Raw genomic sequence first — 15,708 nt, 5'->3', positions numbered from 1 at the left:
TGTCACATAGCAATACAGAGCTGACTTTAAAATGTTGGGGAAAATGTCTTCTCAACTATTCTCTAAATGCTATGAATAGCCATTAAAGTTTCTTTTTTAAAATTTCCAGAATGAGAGTCTACTCAGACTACTGAGTCACTATGGCAAAGCCTGGAAATGGGTATTTTTTAAAGGTACCTAGTAATCAGGTACTTTGGAGAAACACTAGCCTGGAACATACCAAGCCTTCACAACATACATATCGAGTTGTACTGAGAAATCGGTATTACATAATTGTGACAATAGTCTGTGGTAGGAGTGTATTACTGATCATAATTCAGAAGCAAGGCTAGAGCTCAGTATGTGAAAAACTCCTTGAATATTATTGAAAATAACTTTCCAAATAACTGTAAAAACACATTTGTTGCTGAAAAGAATAAAATAAAAATTATACATTATTGCCACCCCCAAGAAACATACTGTTAATCTGTTTATATATTGATGCAGAAACACATCCTTTCTGGATTGAATTTATATAATTCTATTAAATTCTTAAAATACCATGTAGTTATTTTGGGTTTAGTTATGGGAAGGGATTTCACTTGGATTTCAGATTTGTTACTCTCTTGAAAGTGTTTGGATAAAGAGCCAAGAAACACATCGTTGCTCATATGGGAACAGAGGAGCTGGTAAATATTAATTGTGACTGTGAAAACCTTGAATTTATGTTATCAGATTCAGAAAGAGAACATTTAGACAATTTAGACATATTCTTTTTGTTCCTTTCTCATTGTTGTCAAATTATCTTTTAATGAAATCTTTGTCTTTGTAGCCCTTTACCAACTGGGCATCTACCACACCTCTCTTGATGTCATTTTTAATGTCATGAGGATGTAGCTGTCAATGCTGCAGCTCGCACAGTGGGGAATTCCAAGGTTCACTTTAATGATTCCAGAGAGTTCTGTGGATAAAGATCTATGCTGTGTTGGTCAGGAGCTGTTATCATAGAAGGCAGTATCATAGAAGGCAGTATTTGCATTGTGTTTAACATGTAACTGTCTCTTTCTATCTCTGTATGGTTCCTTGAGAGCCTGATGGTCAGTGCAGAAAAGGAAGGTGCTACTTCATCCCTATCCATTCTAACTGTCAGTTTCACTAGAATTTGGCCACTTCCAGTCACCAATTGCTTTGGCAATGTCTGTCACCACAAGCTTTTCTGAAGGCAGACCCGGGGGGCCAATTTGAGAGACAGCACAGATGTGGTATCTGCTTTCCCATCAGCACACATAAGATGCAGAACTTTGATTTTCTTGGGGTGGAACTTGGGTGTCATGATAAAGATGGCTAGTGTCAGATGAACCTGGATGCTGGACCACTGAAGAAAGTGATACTTTTGTCTCCTCCAAACAAAAGCTGAGAGTCGGACTTATTCTTAACTGAAAATTTCAATTAAAATTTTTTTTTTTTGAGACAGAATCTCACTCTGTCGCCCAGGCTAGAGTGCAGTAGGGCGCAATCTTGGCTCACTGCAAGCTCCGCCTCCCCGGTTCACGCCATTCTCTTGTCTCAGCCTCCCAAGTAACTGGGATTACAGGCACCCGCCACCATGCCCAGCTAATTTTTTGTATTTTTAGTAGAGACTGGGTTTCACCGTGTTAGCTTGGATGGTCTCGATCTCCTGACCTCGTGATCTGCCTGCCTCGGCCTCCCAAAGTGCTGGGATTACAGGCGTGAGCCACCACGCCCGGCCAATTAAATCTTTGCTACAGAGTGCATCCTGGTGTAGTGGAAGCAGCTTGAACTAATAATTAGAAAATCTGGATTGTATCTGGGTTCTTAATTCTCTTATGGTCATTCATCCTCAAGCCTGTTATTTGAATTGTCTGTGCCTCAGTTTGCTCATCTGTCAAATTGGGATGGCAATACTGACCATGACTATTGTGTAGGATCTTCTGGAAGATTAAAATGAGATCATGAATAAGAAATTCACTTTGATAAATTATAATGCATTAGTAAGTTTTATTATAACCATAAAATAATATTAAAACAGTAATATTAATTCCTGAAAAGAATAATCTTATATGTGAATGTTTTAATTATTTGAGTCTATACAGCTGTATTGTTTATATATCGTAACAAATTAGCCTTCCATTCATTAGATTAAGAAAACCTGCTGAGTCCTTTTACTTGTGTATTTAATACCTTTTGAGCAGTTTTAGATTTACAGAAAAAAACAGAGTGAAATGTACGTTAATTCCCATGTATTTCCTCATCTCTCTAACCCCTAATTAACATCTTTGCTACAATTAATGAACCAATATTGATACATTATTATTCATTATTAGTCCATAGTTTGCATTAGGGTTCACTCTGTGTTGTACATTCTATGAGTTTTGACAATTGTGTAATGACGTGTATCTACCGTTACAGTCTCATACAGAATAGTTTCATTGCCCTAAAAAATCCCCAAGCTCCACCTTGGGGATAAAAAAGGAATTTATCCTTCCTTTTTCTCTTCCTGAATCCCTGGCAACCACTGATCTTTTTACAGTATCCACAATTTTGCCTTTTCTAGAATGTCATGTTGTTGGAATTATACAGCATGTAGCCTTTTAAGATTAGCTTCTTTCATTTAGTAATATGCACCTAAGTACTTCCATATCTTTTTGTGGCTTGATAGTTTTTCTTTTTATCCCTGAATGATATTCCATTGTCAGGATATGCCAGGATTTATTTACCTGTTGAAGAACAACTTGGTTGCTTCTAAGTTTTGGCAATTATGGATAAACCTGCTATAAACATCTGTATGCGGGTTTTGGGGAAATAACAAGGAGTGTGATTTGTGAGTCACGTGGTAAAAGTATGTTTGCTTTTGTAAGAAGCTGCCCAACTGTTTACTAAAGTGGGATGTACTCTTATGTTTTCATTCCCACCAGCATGGAATGAAAGTTCTTGTTGCTCCACAGCCTCACCAACATTTGATGTTGTCAGTATTTTGAATTTGGGTTATTCTAATAGGTGTATAGTGGTATTTCATTGTTGTCTTAGTTTGCAATTCCCTAATGACATATGATGTTGATCATCTTTTCATATGCTTACTTGCCATCTGTATATTTTCTGTAGTGAGATATCTTTCAGATCTTTTGCCCATTTTTTGATTGAGTTGTTTTTCTGTTGTTGAATTTTAAGAGTTCATTGTATATTTTGGATGCCAGTCCTTCATCTGATATGTGTTTTGCAGATTTTCTTCCAGTCTGTGGCTGTCTTTGCCTTCTCCTAATATTTATTTCACTTATTTAACCTCAAAATCACAATCCAATTATTTTTAAGTACCAATGACATCCAGGTTTACAGTTTTTAAAAAGGTTGACAAATCCTAATGCTCCATTCTTATTTACCATTGACTCCTTTTGTGGTTGGTTGCATTTGAAGAATGAATCAAGTCATCAAGCCCAACACGGGCTCAACCTCAAACCTCACATTCTTAACCAGGATCATCGCTGCTATCATTTGAGAGTCAGCTTGTGGCCTGTCCAAGTTGGCTGGGTCTGGCTGAGCTGATTGGAGCGGCCGACATTTTTGCTGACTGGAGTCATGCTATCTTTGCCAGTTTGCTGGAATAGACACAGACACCGATTGGGTCACGCTGAAGACATTCCTGTCTTGTGAAGCAAGTCTGTTTGTATTTTAAGTTTGCCAGGACTAATGAATTAAAACATTTGGACTCTCCACAACTTGCTGTTTATCAATGCCTCTGACAGGAGGAGGGTTTTCTTTTGCTCTTGCTTTTTCTAGAAACATGACAACATCCTGGCTGTTAGAGAGGCAAGGAAAGGAGAGAGGGGTTGTGGAGGGAAGCAGAAGGGAAGGGAAGGGAGGTCCCGTGGGACGCTGGGGTCTGGGGCAGAGCAGGTAGCAGCGTGCTGCCCTGACAGCTGTCTCCACTCCTCAGATTGTCAGTGGCTGCTATGCAGCAGGTGCAGCCTGGTCTCTCACTGAGTCTCTACTCCACAAAGGCAACGACTGGCCAAGGCAGTGGCTGGCTCTGGGTTACACAAGTGCAGACACTCAACTAAGTGAGGTAAGCCAACAGGTGTGAAAACTGAACTAAATGCTCGGATCACCAGCAACTTAACCAAAGCTCTGTTACAGCTTGTAGCCGAGAGAAGGAACCTGTGGTTCATTTCCCCAGACGGTGTGATGAAAAGGCAAGTTGGTGTAGGGGTTCTTGTGGTCAATGTTGTGTGGAACTCAAAGTCTACTCAGTCTTGCCACCATCCTTTCACAGGTAGACAGATGTTCTCCATTGAGCAGACGGGAGGGACTCTAATTAGCTGTGTTTATTAATTCCATTTCCTGTAGCTGGAAACCATACCAGAGGACTATTTACAAAATCCTTGAGGTAAATTTCTACCTCTTGTGCTTGATTTCTTGGTGCGGGAAAGTGTTGGGAGATTTAGCCTAAAGAGGAGTACAACTTTCCATCCTTAGATGTTATGCTAAAGTGATTCGGTGATTGTACAATGCATAACAGTAAAACTTTTCTTTTTAGCTAAAATGTTAAGGGAATTTTAATAGTTTCTTCTGCTGAATTTGAGATAATCCATGCCATTCCCTAAGTGGCTAACAAAATGCTTGATTCTAAGCAGATAAGACTGGACAGAAGAGTGGCAGAGTTAAGACAAAATAAATCCTGAATCAAATAACAGATATTTTATATTACCCTTTTTTAAAATTATATGTTTCATGTTACTATTTCTTTCTAACTTAGAATTACATGATATGGACAGTGGAGAGCTTTTTGGTGCATTGCTACTTGTAGTGCTAAATAAACGGGTCAAATTATGATTCTAACTAGATGATAAACAGTTGCTGGTTTTTCTCCAAAGCTATACTAGGGTTTTAATATAAGCCTGATCTTTTTTCATATGCTGGGTAAGATGATTCCATATGTATGTATGTCTAAATATACATGTGTATATATATGTATTGGCTTTGGCTCTATAAATACTTTTAAAAACAAAATTCAGTGTTCTGGACACTATTTTTAGATAGAGGAAAGTTATGGGAAAAAGTCAGAAACCGTGCTGTGAGAAAATGTCCTGCTAAGCATTTCCCAGAATCTCTTTAAGGATGGCTAAAGAGATTATTTATACTTTGCCATTTTTAGAGATATTTCCCTTAAAATATCATTCAGGTTTTTTGGTTTACTGTCTACATGAGAAGGAAAGTAGAGGGTTTAGGGGAGGCAGGACTAAAAATAGAAAAGTTAAATATATGTTTTTAAATAACAGAGATATCATGTATTTGTAACTATCTTTTCCTAGTTCCCTGTAGACATCAAATTATCAAATATCTTGGTTAAAATATATTTGGGCTAAATTCTCTGATTATAATCAGAAATATTCATGTGTTTTTGCCTATTCCATTTTATCTGCAGGATGTTTTTTTCCCTTCATTCTACCTTAGTTAATTAATTAAATGATGATTTGATAGGTGGAGTAGAACATCTATAGGATATTTTTGAGTCTTGTCTTTTGCTTTTATAGATTAAGATGTGCAACCTTAGAAATGTTTGATAGGCTTACAGGTAATCAGATATTTAAAGCACATGATATTCGTAATATAACAGATATTTTAAAGTGGCTTTTGGTATTCTTTATTTACTTATTTTTTTTTTTAGACAAGTCTCACTCTGTCGCCCAGGCAGGAGTGCAGTGGTGTGATCTCGGTTAACTGCAACCTCTGCCTGCTGGGTTCAACCGATTTTCTTGCCTCAACCTCCCAAGTAGCTGGGATTACAGGTGCCTGCCACCACGCCCCACTAATTTTTATACTTTTAGTAGAGACAGGGTTTCCTCATGTTGGCCAAGTGGGTCTTGAACTCCTGACCTCAAGTGATCCTCCCGCCTCGGCCTCCCAAAGTGTTGGGATTACAGGCGTGAGACACCACACCCAGCGACTTTTGGTATTCTTTAAATGATTCCATGAAACTCATTCTTTACCACTCTCAGATTAATAATTCAGATTTAATTTGGGCTTTTGAACACGAAAAGCTAGTCTAATTTGAAGCCATCTGATACCTTATTAAGACTATATCTCTTTTTATCCTCCTCAGTTGAAAGTAAAATACTTTATATGACCTTAATGGGGCAGGATTGAACTGGTCAGTATGAAAGGATTCTGAGCAAGTAAGACAGGTAGAGATATTTCCAATATTTCATTCATTCTAGATGTATATTGCAAAAGCAATTTTTTCTTGAGCCAAGAAAAAAAAATATTTAAATGGGGCAGGCAAATACTTTTGACGTAGAAAAAGAAAGCTCAAAACTAGGAGTATCTTTAGAATAAGCAGATAATGCTTACTAAGCTTAATAACTTCACCTGTAATTTCCAAGGGCCTCTGAGTATTTAGGGGGATGATGCTGGATAAAGTGACAATGGCTCTCTCTTGCTGTCACAGCTGGAAGACCCAGGAGAAGGCAGAGGCTCAGGTGCCCACATGATCAGCACAGCCAGGGTACCTGCTGACAAGCCTGTACGCATCGCCTTTAGCCTCAATGACGCCTCAGGTATACTCTGCTCTGGAAGAAGCGTTGTCTCCCTCGTACCCCACCTTTCCAGCATCTTTTCCAATACCACGCCTCTGTGGGAAATTTAAAGTTGCATGCTCGCATGACCTGATGATGGGGAATTTCATCATGATATTTCATCATGCATCGTTAGATGGTGGCTTCCAGAAATGCCTCTAGTGATGCTTTCCTCCACCTTGAGTCCTTGGGTCATTTAAACTCATTTTTTTTTTCTCCTCCCTCCTCATTCTAGCTTTCTTTTAGAATAAAATTCATTGAGCTATAACAATTTCTAACAATAGCAAAGTGTGTTATTGTTAAAACTGCATGAGGAAACATTTATTAGGAGCTGGCAGTTGGTTAGGTAATATGAAAATATCACTGTTCCGTTTCCAGCAACATTTGCTAAAGCCTAAGTTTGAAATGCTGGTTTCTCACTGGTGCTCCTACACTTCTGGCTAAATCAACAGACTTCAGCAGGAATGATGAATGGGACAGGTGAGGAGGAGCCTCTCTAAATAGTAAGGTCTGAGGTGAAACTGCCATACTTAGAGCCCTTCGTCATGGCTCCCCTCAGTGACCTCTTAACACACATATTGAATTGCACCCCTTTTGAACAAAGGACCTCATGTGGTGGGAGGTCACAGTGCTGAGGAAAGGAAGGCTTGGCTCTCTTCCACTGGCGCCCACCATTGCTCTTAGCTTAATGTCATCTGTTAAAATCACATGCTTAAACAACATTACCATTTAAACTTTGGGTCTTTCGAGGACTCTGTCTCTCTCTGTTCCTATAACGCCCATGTAGGGATGATGCTTTAAAAAGTAATGATTGGCCAAGCACGGTGGCTAACGACTGTAATCCCAGTACTTTGGGAGGCCAAGGCAGGAGGATCCGTTGAGCCCAGGAGTTTTGAGACTAGCCTGGGCAACACAGGGAGACCTCATTTCTATTAAAAAAAAATAATAATTGAAAAGGGACAGGATCACTCCAAAATAATGCAAAGTAAGGAGCTCTGTGAAATCTGATGTCACACAACCATTGCAGGCTTGGGGTTACTATGCCAGGCGACACATTTAACCTGGTGTTTCCTAGACTGTTAGCCTCCAGTGGAGATGTATTCCATAGTAGGAAGAGGTGAAGGCTTGACTCTTCATAATCTATTTTTCTAAACGTCTTTCCATGATCTGCCGTTATACTGTGTCCTCACTCAGGGTCACTCTGAAAGACAGTGGTAAGAAGAAATCCTCCCAACAGGCAAATCAATCCACCCCAACATAGAGATGACAACTGCCATTAACTATACTTCTCTGTCATAATAAGCATTCACCTGTATTATCTCTCATCCTTAAAACAACCATGCGGCCAGGCACAGTGGCTCACGCCTATAATCCCAGCACTTTGGGAGGTCGAGGCAGGTGGATCACGAGGTCAGGAGATCAAGACCATCCTGGCTAACATAGTGAAACCTGTCTCTACTAAAACTACAAAAAAAATTAGCTGGGCATGGTGGCGGGCACCTGTAGTCCCAGCTACTCAGGAAGCTGAGGCAGGAGAATGGTGCGAACCCAGGAGGTGGAGCTTGCAGTGAGCGGAGATCATGCCACTGCACTCCAGCCTGGGTGACAGAGTAGGACTCCGTTTCAAAAAACAAAAACAAAAACAAACACACACACACACAAAAAAACCGTGCAACGTAGGCATTAGTATTAGTATTCCTTATGTACAGAGACAGAGATTGCCGCCCAGAGACCACACTGTAAGTAATGGAGTTATGTTCTGAACTCAGGGCCCTAGGCTTGAAGTCTGAACTTTCTCTGTTTTTCCATGCTGTTTCTCCAAAAGGAAAAATGAAAGCCCTTTCTGTTTTTATGCATTTCATGAACGCAAGATTTCAAGGAATAGTCAGTGCTTTTCATGGCATCTTGAGTGGCTAGCTCTCAAGACACATGCATGCAAACCCAAAATCCAGAGGGAAGGAAAATGTATAATTTCCTTTCTTTTTCGGTCATGCTTCATGTGAGCAGAACAAGCCCTGTTACAATCAACAGCCTCACAAAGAAAATTTCAGTATATAAAGCTTATTTATCTCAAGCAGTATTATTACATTATAATTTTGGACCAAATGTACTGTTCCCTTGTCAACATTGTAACAAAATTTAATTTATTTACAGAAAAGAGCCATGGAGAGGTGAAATCTCCATCTTTGGTTTGCCTGAATAACCTTTCTTGAAGTACGAGATGTACAACTTGCAATTAATTTGTCACCATTGTTGGAACTCTCTTGGTCTCTGACTAGGAGCTCGCAGATGTTTCTCATCCATCAATTTATATTGGTTTGTTCCAGTCTCTTTCTCTTCTCTTTCAAATGACTCCAGAATGCCCACTTTCAAAATACATGGGTTTTAATAGGTAGCCTCCAAAAGGGATTATAATTTATTTTAAATAATTCCTACCCTCAAGCCCCACCAAAAGATGCTTATGAAAAAAACTCCCCAAATTAAGTATTTTAATCTTATGGTCAGTGTGTCCCCATATCTCTAGAAAGGGCACCTACCTGGAGAACCTAGGGCAGGAGCTGAGAGTTCAGTGTTTCTCAGCCTTGCCTGATTAAAATCATCACCTGAGAGCACTCATTGAAAACACATGTTCTAAGGCCCCCACTCCTATATATTCTGATTCAGGAGACCCATTATTGTTGTAAGAAGGAAAAGAAAACCCCCTCCTATGTTTTATGCATATCACAAATGCAAGATTTCAAAGAATAGTCGGGGCCCAGGACTCTGTATTCTTGCACATACATGCGGCTCTGAGTGCCCAAAAAGATGCTTTGCAGATATTTGGGACACTCCTTTTGAATTCTTGAATAAGGAACATGTGGAGTGTCACACAGGAGAACACTTGCCATCAAGCGAGCTGTGCATGCCTTTTGAATTCCAGTGCATGTGGCCTGCAAAACACACATTTAGGGGGAAACAAAGGAAAACCCCCTAGACTTTCATAGTAAATGAGGGCACCAGGTGGACTTTTTGGGAGTGATTCTATATTGTTGGATTTATTGTTGATGAATAAGCAGAGTCCATGAGAAAAGGAGACATCTTTGCTTGTGAATATTGACATGTTCATTTCTTTCTTTTGTTTTTGTTTTTGTTTTTGTTTTTGAGAGAGAGTCTTTGTCGCCCAGGCTGGCATGCAGTGGTGTGATATTGGCTCACTGCGACCTCTGCCTCCCTGAGGCGATTCTCCTGCCTCAGCCTCCCGAGTAGCTGGGATTACACGCACCTGCCACCACGCCTGCCTAATTTTTGTATTTTCAGTAGAGACGGGGTTTCACCACATTGGCCAGGCTGGTCTCAAACTCTTGACCTCAGTCGATCTGCCCGCCTCAGCCTCCCAAAGTGCTGGGATTATAGGCATGAGCCACTGCACCCGGCCCAACATGTTGATTTCTGATAAGCCTAGTCTAGTGCTCATTTCATCTGGTCATTTCAGGACTATATATTCCTGAGATGATTTAGTGTAGAGGTTAAGGACATAGGCTTTACAGCCAGAGAGGCATGATTTCTAGACCTACCTCCAACACTATTTTTATGATCATTCCACCTTGCTGAAATTCAGTTTCCTATAAGATGCGAATAGTAGTATTAATTCACAGGGTTGTAATAAGAAGCCAATGACACCTTATAGGTAAGGTATTTAGCAGAGTGCTTGATACAAATTAAGCATTAAACTTATCCCTGAAATTATAACTGACTGTGGAGTATCAAGGGAAATGTATACCACTGAGTAGTTGTGTCTCACCTACATCTCACACTTCTGCTTGACGTCAAGGTAGATTTTATAGTATTATTGACTGGCAGTTATTTGGGGACTAGTTATGCAGTTAGTAGATTGTTCATGTCCTATTTTTCCTCTGGTCAATTAGCTGAATTTATTTGGTTTCAGTGTTTCCAGCACTCTGCCAAAGGTGAGTGGGATGTGCAAAAGAGAACAGTATGACCTCCCATGGGCTTTGGAAGGCAGAGGTGTTGGGAGAAAAGTCTGTGTCACCCAGAGAAGTTAGTAATAGCTTCTTGGAAGAGGTGATAGTCAAACTGGGCTTGAGGGCAGGTAGAGTATAGAACAGCAGTACAGGACAGATGCCATTCCTGGGTACTAGATACAAAAAAGGGGGCTACATATCTTGTAACCAGTTTTCTTTCTTTTCCCTCTAAACAGAAAGCAGGAGCAAAACTTAAGAGTCAGGAAGAACATGGTGTGTTCAAAAAAGACTAAAACTAGTCGTTTGGAGCAGAGGTCTGAACTGTGGAAGAGTAACCTGTCTACGTGCCCTGCTTGAGCCAGGCATTGTTTTAGATACTTACATAGGGTACCTGTTTAGATAGCAATAGACTAGGGTTACTAAGTCAATCTTCAAAGTTCAGCAAAAGGGTTTGGACTTGATCAAAAGTGATGAAATGTCAAAAGTCCTTAGAAAAGGGAATAATATGATGAAAATGGTAAATGTTTGGTGGAATAGTCTGGAATGTGGAGAGATGGGAGAATGGAAGAGGCTTTTTATAATGGTACCAAGTGATGAGAGCCTGCATTAGATACTGTAATGGGATGACTGAATTCAGAGTCCATTTTGAAAGAAGGGTTGAAAGGACTTGGTGACAGACTGGCCCTGGTAGATGAGGAGTTGGTCATTGTTCAGTGATAGCAGAATGAGCCATAAGACTTTGAATAGAACATGGACCTCCAGGGGTCCTTAAATAAAGGAAGCAAGGTTTTGGAGCATATATATATATATGGCTAGTCAAGTATATATATATTTTATATATATATATATTTTATATATATATATTAGTTTTTAAAGTAATACTTAGCTAATGGTAATTTCCAGAGGCAGTGATGCCTGTCTTTAATGAGCTAATGATATTAATGATAATCAGTATGATTTCTAAACTGGGAACTTCAAAGAGTTAAAACTTCCTAAACTGGAAACTTCATGGAATTAATTCTCTTAATAGAAAAAAGTGCAGAAGGAAAATATGAATCCTACCTCTTGGGTTATTCAAGAATCACTGGCCCTTCTCCAGCTAGAGGGAATTTAGAGTTGGACAGACATTAGGATTTCTTGTTAATTATTTGAGACTTTTATTCATCTTCAGCTAAGCTAAAATCTGTCATGCTCCTTGTAAATTTAGACCTTGGCTTTGGAATTCTCTCTGTCTTTTGCATTTTTTAGAGCAGTTTTTTGTTTTATTTAGAAAGAGTCAAGAATACTAGTATCAGCTCAAGCTGGTAGCTTTTAATATTTTGTTTTTAAAATTCTTTCTGGCCAGGCACGGTGGCTCATGCCTATAATCCCAACACTTTGGGAAGCTGAGCCAGGAGGATCACTTGAGGCCAGGGAAGACCAGCCTGGGCAACATAATGAGACCTATTTCTGTAAAAAAATTAAAAAATAAGCTGGGCGTGGTGGTGCATGTCTGCAGTCCCAACTACCGGGGCACTTGCTTGAGTCTTGGGGATTTAGGCTGCAATGAGCCATGATTCCACCACTGCACTCCAGCCTGGGTGACATAGCAAGACCCTATCTCAAAAACAATTCTTTCAGGCTATTAGAAATTTTTTATATCTGGATATGAATTAATTGTATGACATTTAGTTTTTTTTCTTTTTTTGAGACGGAGTCTCGCTCTGTCGCCCAGGCTGGAGTGCAGTGGCCGGATCTCGGCTCACTGCAAGCTCCGCCTCCCGAGTTCACGCCATTCTCCTGGCTCAGCCTCCTGAGTAGCTGGGACTACAGGCGCCCGCCACCACGCCCGGCTAGGTTTTTTTTTTTTGTATTTTTTAGTAGAGACAGGGTTTCACCGTGTTAGCCAGGATGGTCTCGATCTCCTGACCTTGTGATCTGCCTGTCTCGGCCTCCCAAACTGCTGGGATTACAGGCTTGAGCCACTGCGCCCGGCTTTTTTTTTTTTTTTTTTTTTTTAAATCCAGAACCTATACCATTGGTGTCTCTTTTAAATAATACAATTTTCTCCTCAAATATCAGGATGTTTTGTGTGGTAGGGAGAATTACATGGAGTGGTTGCAATAGCTACCTTTGAATCTAATGCAACAAGTTGGGTGTTATGTGAAATCTTTTTGTGTACACTTATAAAACTGGCTCTCAGCAAAATTGCGGTGCAGGTGAAGTGTCTTTTTATTTATCGTTATTTTTTAAGGCTAGTCAAGTAAAGCACTGAGAGAAAAGAAGGAACAAAGAAATCTGTAGCTGGTTGTGATTAATTAATTGTAAACACCATTGTACTTGGACCAGCCACCAAGTGTCTTTTGTCGCTGTCCTCTTCCTTCAACCTTTTCCACCTTCAGTATTATTCTCCTTGTCCTCCTCAGGATCCTAAGGGTTTCTAGTACTTTCTTCTCTCCATACTTTTAATCATTGTTCTCTGGAATGACTCTAGAAAACCTCATCCACGCTAAGCTATAAATGAATATTGAGTTTACCATTTTCTCCTCTCTTCTTTTTTTTTTGAGATGGAGTCTCACTCTGTCACCCAGGCTGGAGTGCAGTGGTGTGATCTTGGCTCACTACAACCTTCACCTCCTGGGTTCAAGCCACTCTCCTGCCTCAGCCTCCTGAGTAGCTGGGATAACAGGCGCCCGCTACCACACCCAGCTAATTTTTGTATTTTTAATAGACATGGGATTTCCCCATGTTGGCCAGTCTGGTCTCAAACTCCTGACCTCAGGTGACCGCCCACCTTGGCCTCCCAAAGTGCTGGACTTACAGGCGTGAGCCACGGCACCCAGGCCCCCTCTCTGGCTTTTTTTTTTTTTTTTTTTCCATATTCACAGGGAACTCTGTAGGAAGTTAAGGGGTAAAGTTCCCACTAGGATTTTAGACACCAGGAACCAGGAATTTGCAGGAAACCGAGGCTCAGACAGTCACTATGAACTCTCTCGAATCACCTTCTGTCCCAACATGAGCTTACATTTAAAGCTGTCTCAGCATGCAGTGACAACATTCAGTCAAAAGTGCCTTAAGGGCAGGGTGGAAGGTGGGTGTCTCCTATATTTACATTTCTGATGGCACGCAGAGTTGAGAACTATAGTAGAAACGTAATTATGAAACACTTATGAAATCAGTAATGCACTATCTGTAACCACTTGGGGTTCATTATCCTGGTGTCTGATGAAAAGTCTGAGATCCTATGGGATTTATTGGTTGGAATGTATTACTTAAAGTTGTGAAGAAAGGCCAGAAAGGAGGTGAATGTTTACTGAATACTTAGGAGTAGTGCTTTTACTGGCATCTTCTCATCAATTTAATATTGGCTGCAGCCCCACAGGAAGGTGCTATTCCACTCGCTTTCACAGAAGTGGAAATAAATGTTTGCTAAGTGAGATGAAGTGACTTGCTTCAAATCATGTAATTAATAAATAGAAGGAGGGTTCAAAGCCAGGTCCTCAGGACTGTTACTTAATTGCCCATTTAGAGGCAGAGTTCATGTTATGAGAGAAAGCTCAAAGCTTCCTGACAACGAATAGCTTCCCAAGGGCCATGGGGTTGATGGAGGAAGGTTACTTCTGGTATGTTGTGGTAGGAGAGAAGAAAAAAAGGAGTAAATTTTATTTGGTGGTGTGCTAAAGGATAAATATACTTCCAGTAGGTTCTTGTTTGTTTGCTTATTTATTTCTTTATTTAGAGGCACGGTCTCACTCTGTTGCCCAGGCTGGAGTGCAGTGGTGCAGTCTTGGCTCACTGCAGCCTCAACCTCCTGGTCTCAAGCTATCCTCCCACTTCAGCCTCCCAAGTAGCTAGGACTGCAGGCATGCACCACGATACCCAGTTTCTTGTTTATTTTTTGTCGAGACAGCATCTCACTATGTTGCTCAGGCTAGGCTTGGACTCCTGAGTTCAAGCAATCCACTCATGTCGGCCTCCCAAAGTGCTGAGATTACAGGCATAAGCCACTGAACCTGGCCCCGATAAGCTCTTCTTGAGGCAGGTGCTTTTCAGACAGTGAGTATGTTATAACCTAAGCCAGTCAAAACATTCTAACAACAGGATAAATCAATGACATTCACAAAATGATAGCTACAATAATTGTGAATAGGTGTTTCCAAGAAACATAAAATTTGTCCTTGGCTGGGTGCGGTGGCTCACGCTTATAATCCCAGCACTTTGGGAGGCGGAGGTGGGGGGATCATGAGGTCAGGAGATGGAGACCATCCTGGCTAACACGGTGAAACCCCATATCTACTAAAAATACAAAAAATTAGCTGGGCATGGTGGCAGGTGCCTGTAGTCCCAGCTACTCGGGAGGCTGAGGCAGGAGGATCGCTTGAACCCAGGAGGCGGAAGTTGCAGGGAGCCGAAATCGCATCACTGCACTCCAGCCTGGGTGACAGAGTGAGACTCTGTCTCAAAAAAAAAAAAAAAGAAATTGTCCTTAACTAAATCAAGTCTCTTTTTGCTGAGCAAAACCAGTCTACTGATGCATGGTCTTATTAGTCTGACAATTTTAGGTACTGGTTAAGATACCATCATGTTTATTAATTTATAAAGAACTGAAAATCTGCTTTGCCATACCAAATCTCTACCTTTATCCATATCTGCGTTAATATTCACATTCATCTCTGTAGCTATACTTGTAATTTTATGGGTCCTGAAAATCCGATGTATATTAAAGGATTCACATCTCTAGCGTTTAATAAGCAGGAAGCAAAGTTTTCAAAAGCTTTTGATGTGTCTTAAAACTATGTGATACTCTAACAAGGACTTAGGTATCTAGAAATTAAACTTTTTGGATATATTAGGAATGTGCATTGGTTACTTTTTGTCACATATTTTATTCCTAAAAATAAAATATTAGTTTACATTTAGATTTAAAATGACAGTACTCAAAGACCTTTCATGCATAAATTTTTTTTTTACAGTCTTTCATATGAAAAGTGTTTGTAAGTAAATTCTTTTTTTTTGAGACAAGGTTCTTACTCTGTCACTCAGGCTCAAGTGTAGTAGCATGACCTCTGCTCACTGCATCCTTCACCTCCCATTCTCAAGCAATCGTCCTGCCTCAGCCTCTCAAGTAGCTGGGACTTCAGGTGTGTGCCACCACACCTGGCTAATTGTTTTGTATTTTTTATAGAGATGGGGTTTTG

The 15,708-nt window shown here is 40.3% G+C and overlaps 1 protein-coding gene across 3 annotated transcripts in view; it reads left to right on the top strand.

Annotated features, from left to right (window-relative positions):
- The first annotated feature begins 3,795 nt into the window (after nt 1–3,795).
- MAP3K7CL (MAP3K7 C-terminal like) overlaps nt 3,796–15,708 on the top strand; it is a 45,055-nt gene continuing 33,142 nt past the window's right edge. Inside the window, exons 1-2 of one of the 3 annotated variants that reach the window (XM_005548865.5) lie at nt 3,796–4,060; nt 6,443–6,551. In XM_005548865.5, coding sequence (XP_005548922.1) covers nt 6,482–6,551 — 70 coding nt within the window. In that variant the 5' untranslated portion in view covers nt 3,796–4,060; nt 6,443–6,481. Of the gene's footprint in view, nt 4,188–6,442; nt 6,552–15,708 lie in introns of all 3 variants that reach the window. The other 2 variants (XM_065541432.1, XM_015446938.4) reach the window with 2 other exon arrangements.

Source organism: Macaca fascicularis, chromosome 3 (assembly GCF_037993035.2).
Source record: "Macaca fascicularis isolate 582-1 chromosome 3, T2T-MFA8v1.1".
NCBI lineage: Eukaryota > Metazoa > Chordata > Mammalia > Primates > Cercopithecidae > Macaca > Macaca fascicularis.
The sequence above is the reverse complement of the archived record's forward strand: the minus strand, read 5'-3'. Positions and strand labels throughout refer to the sequence as shown.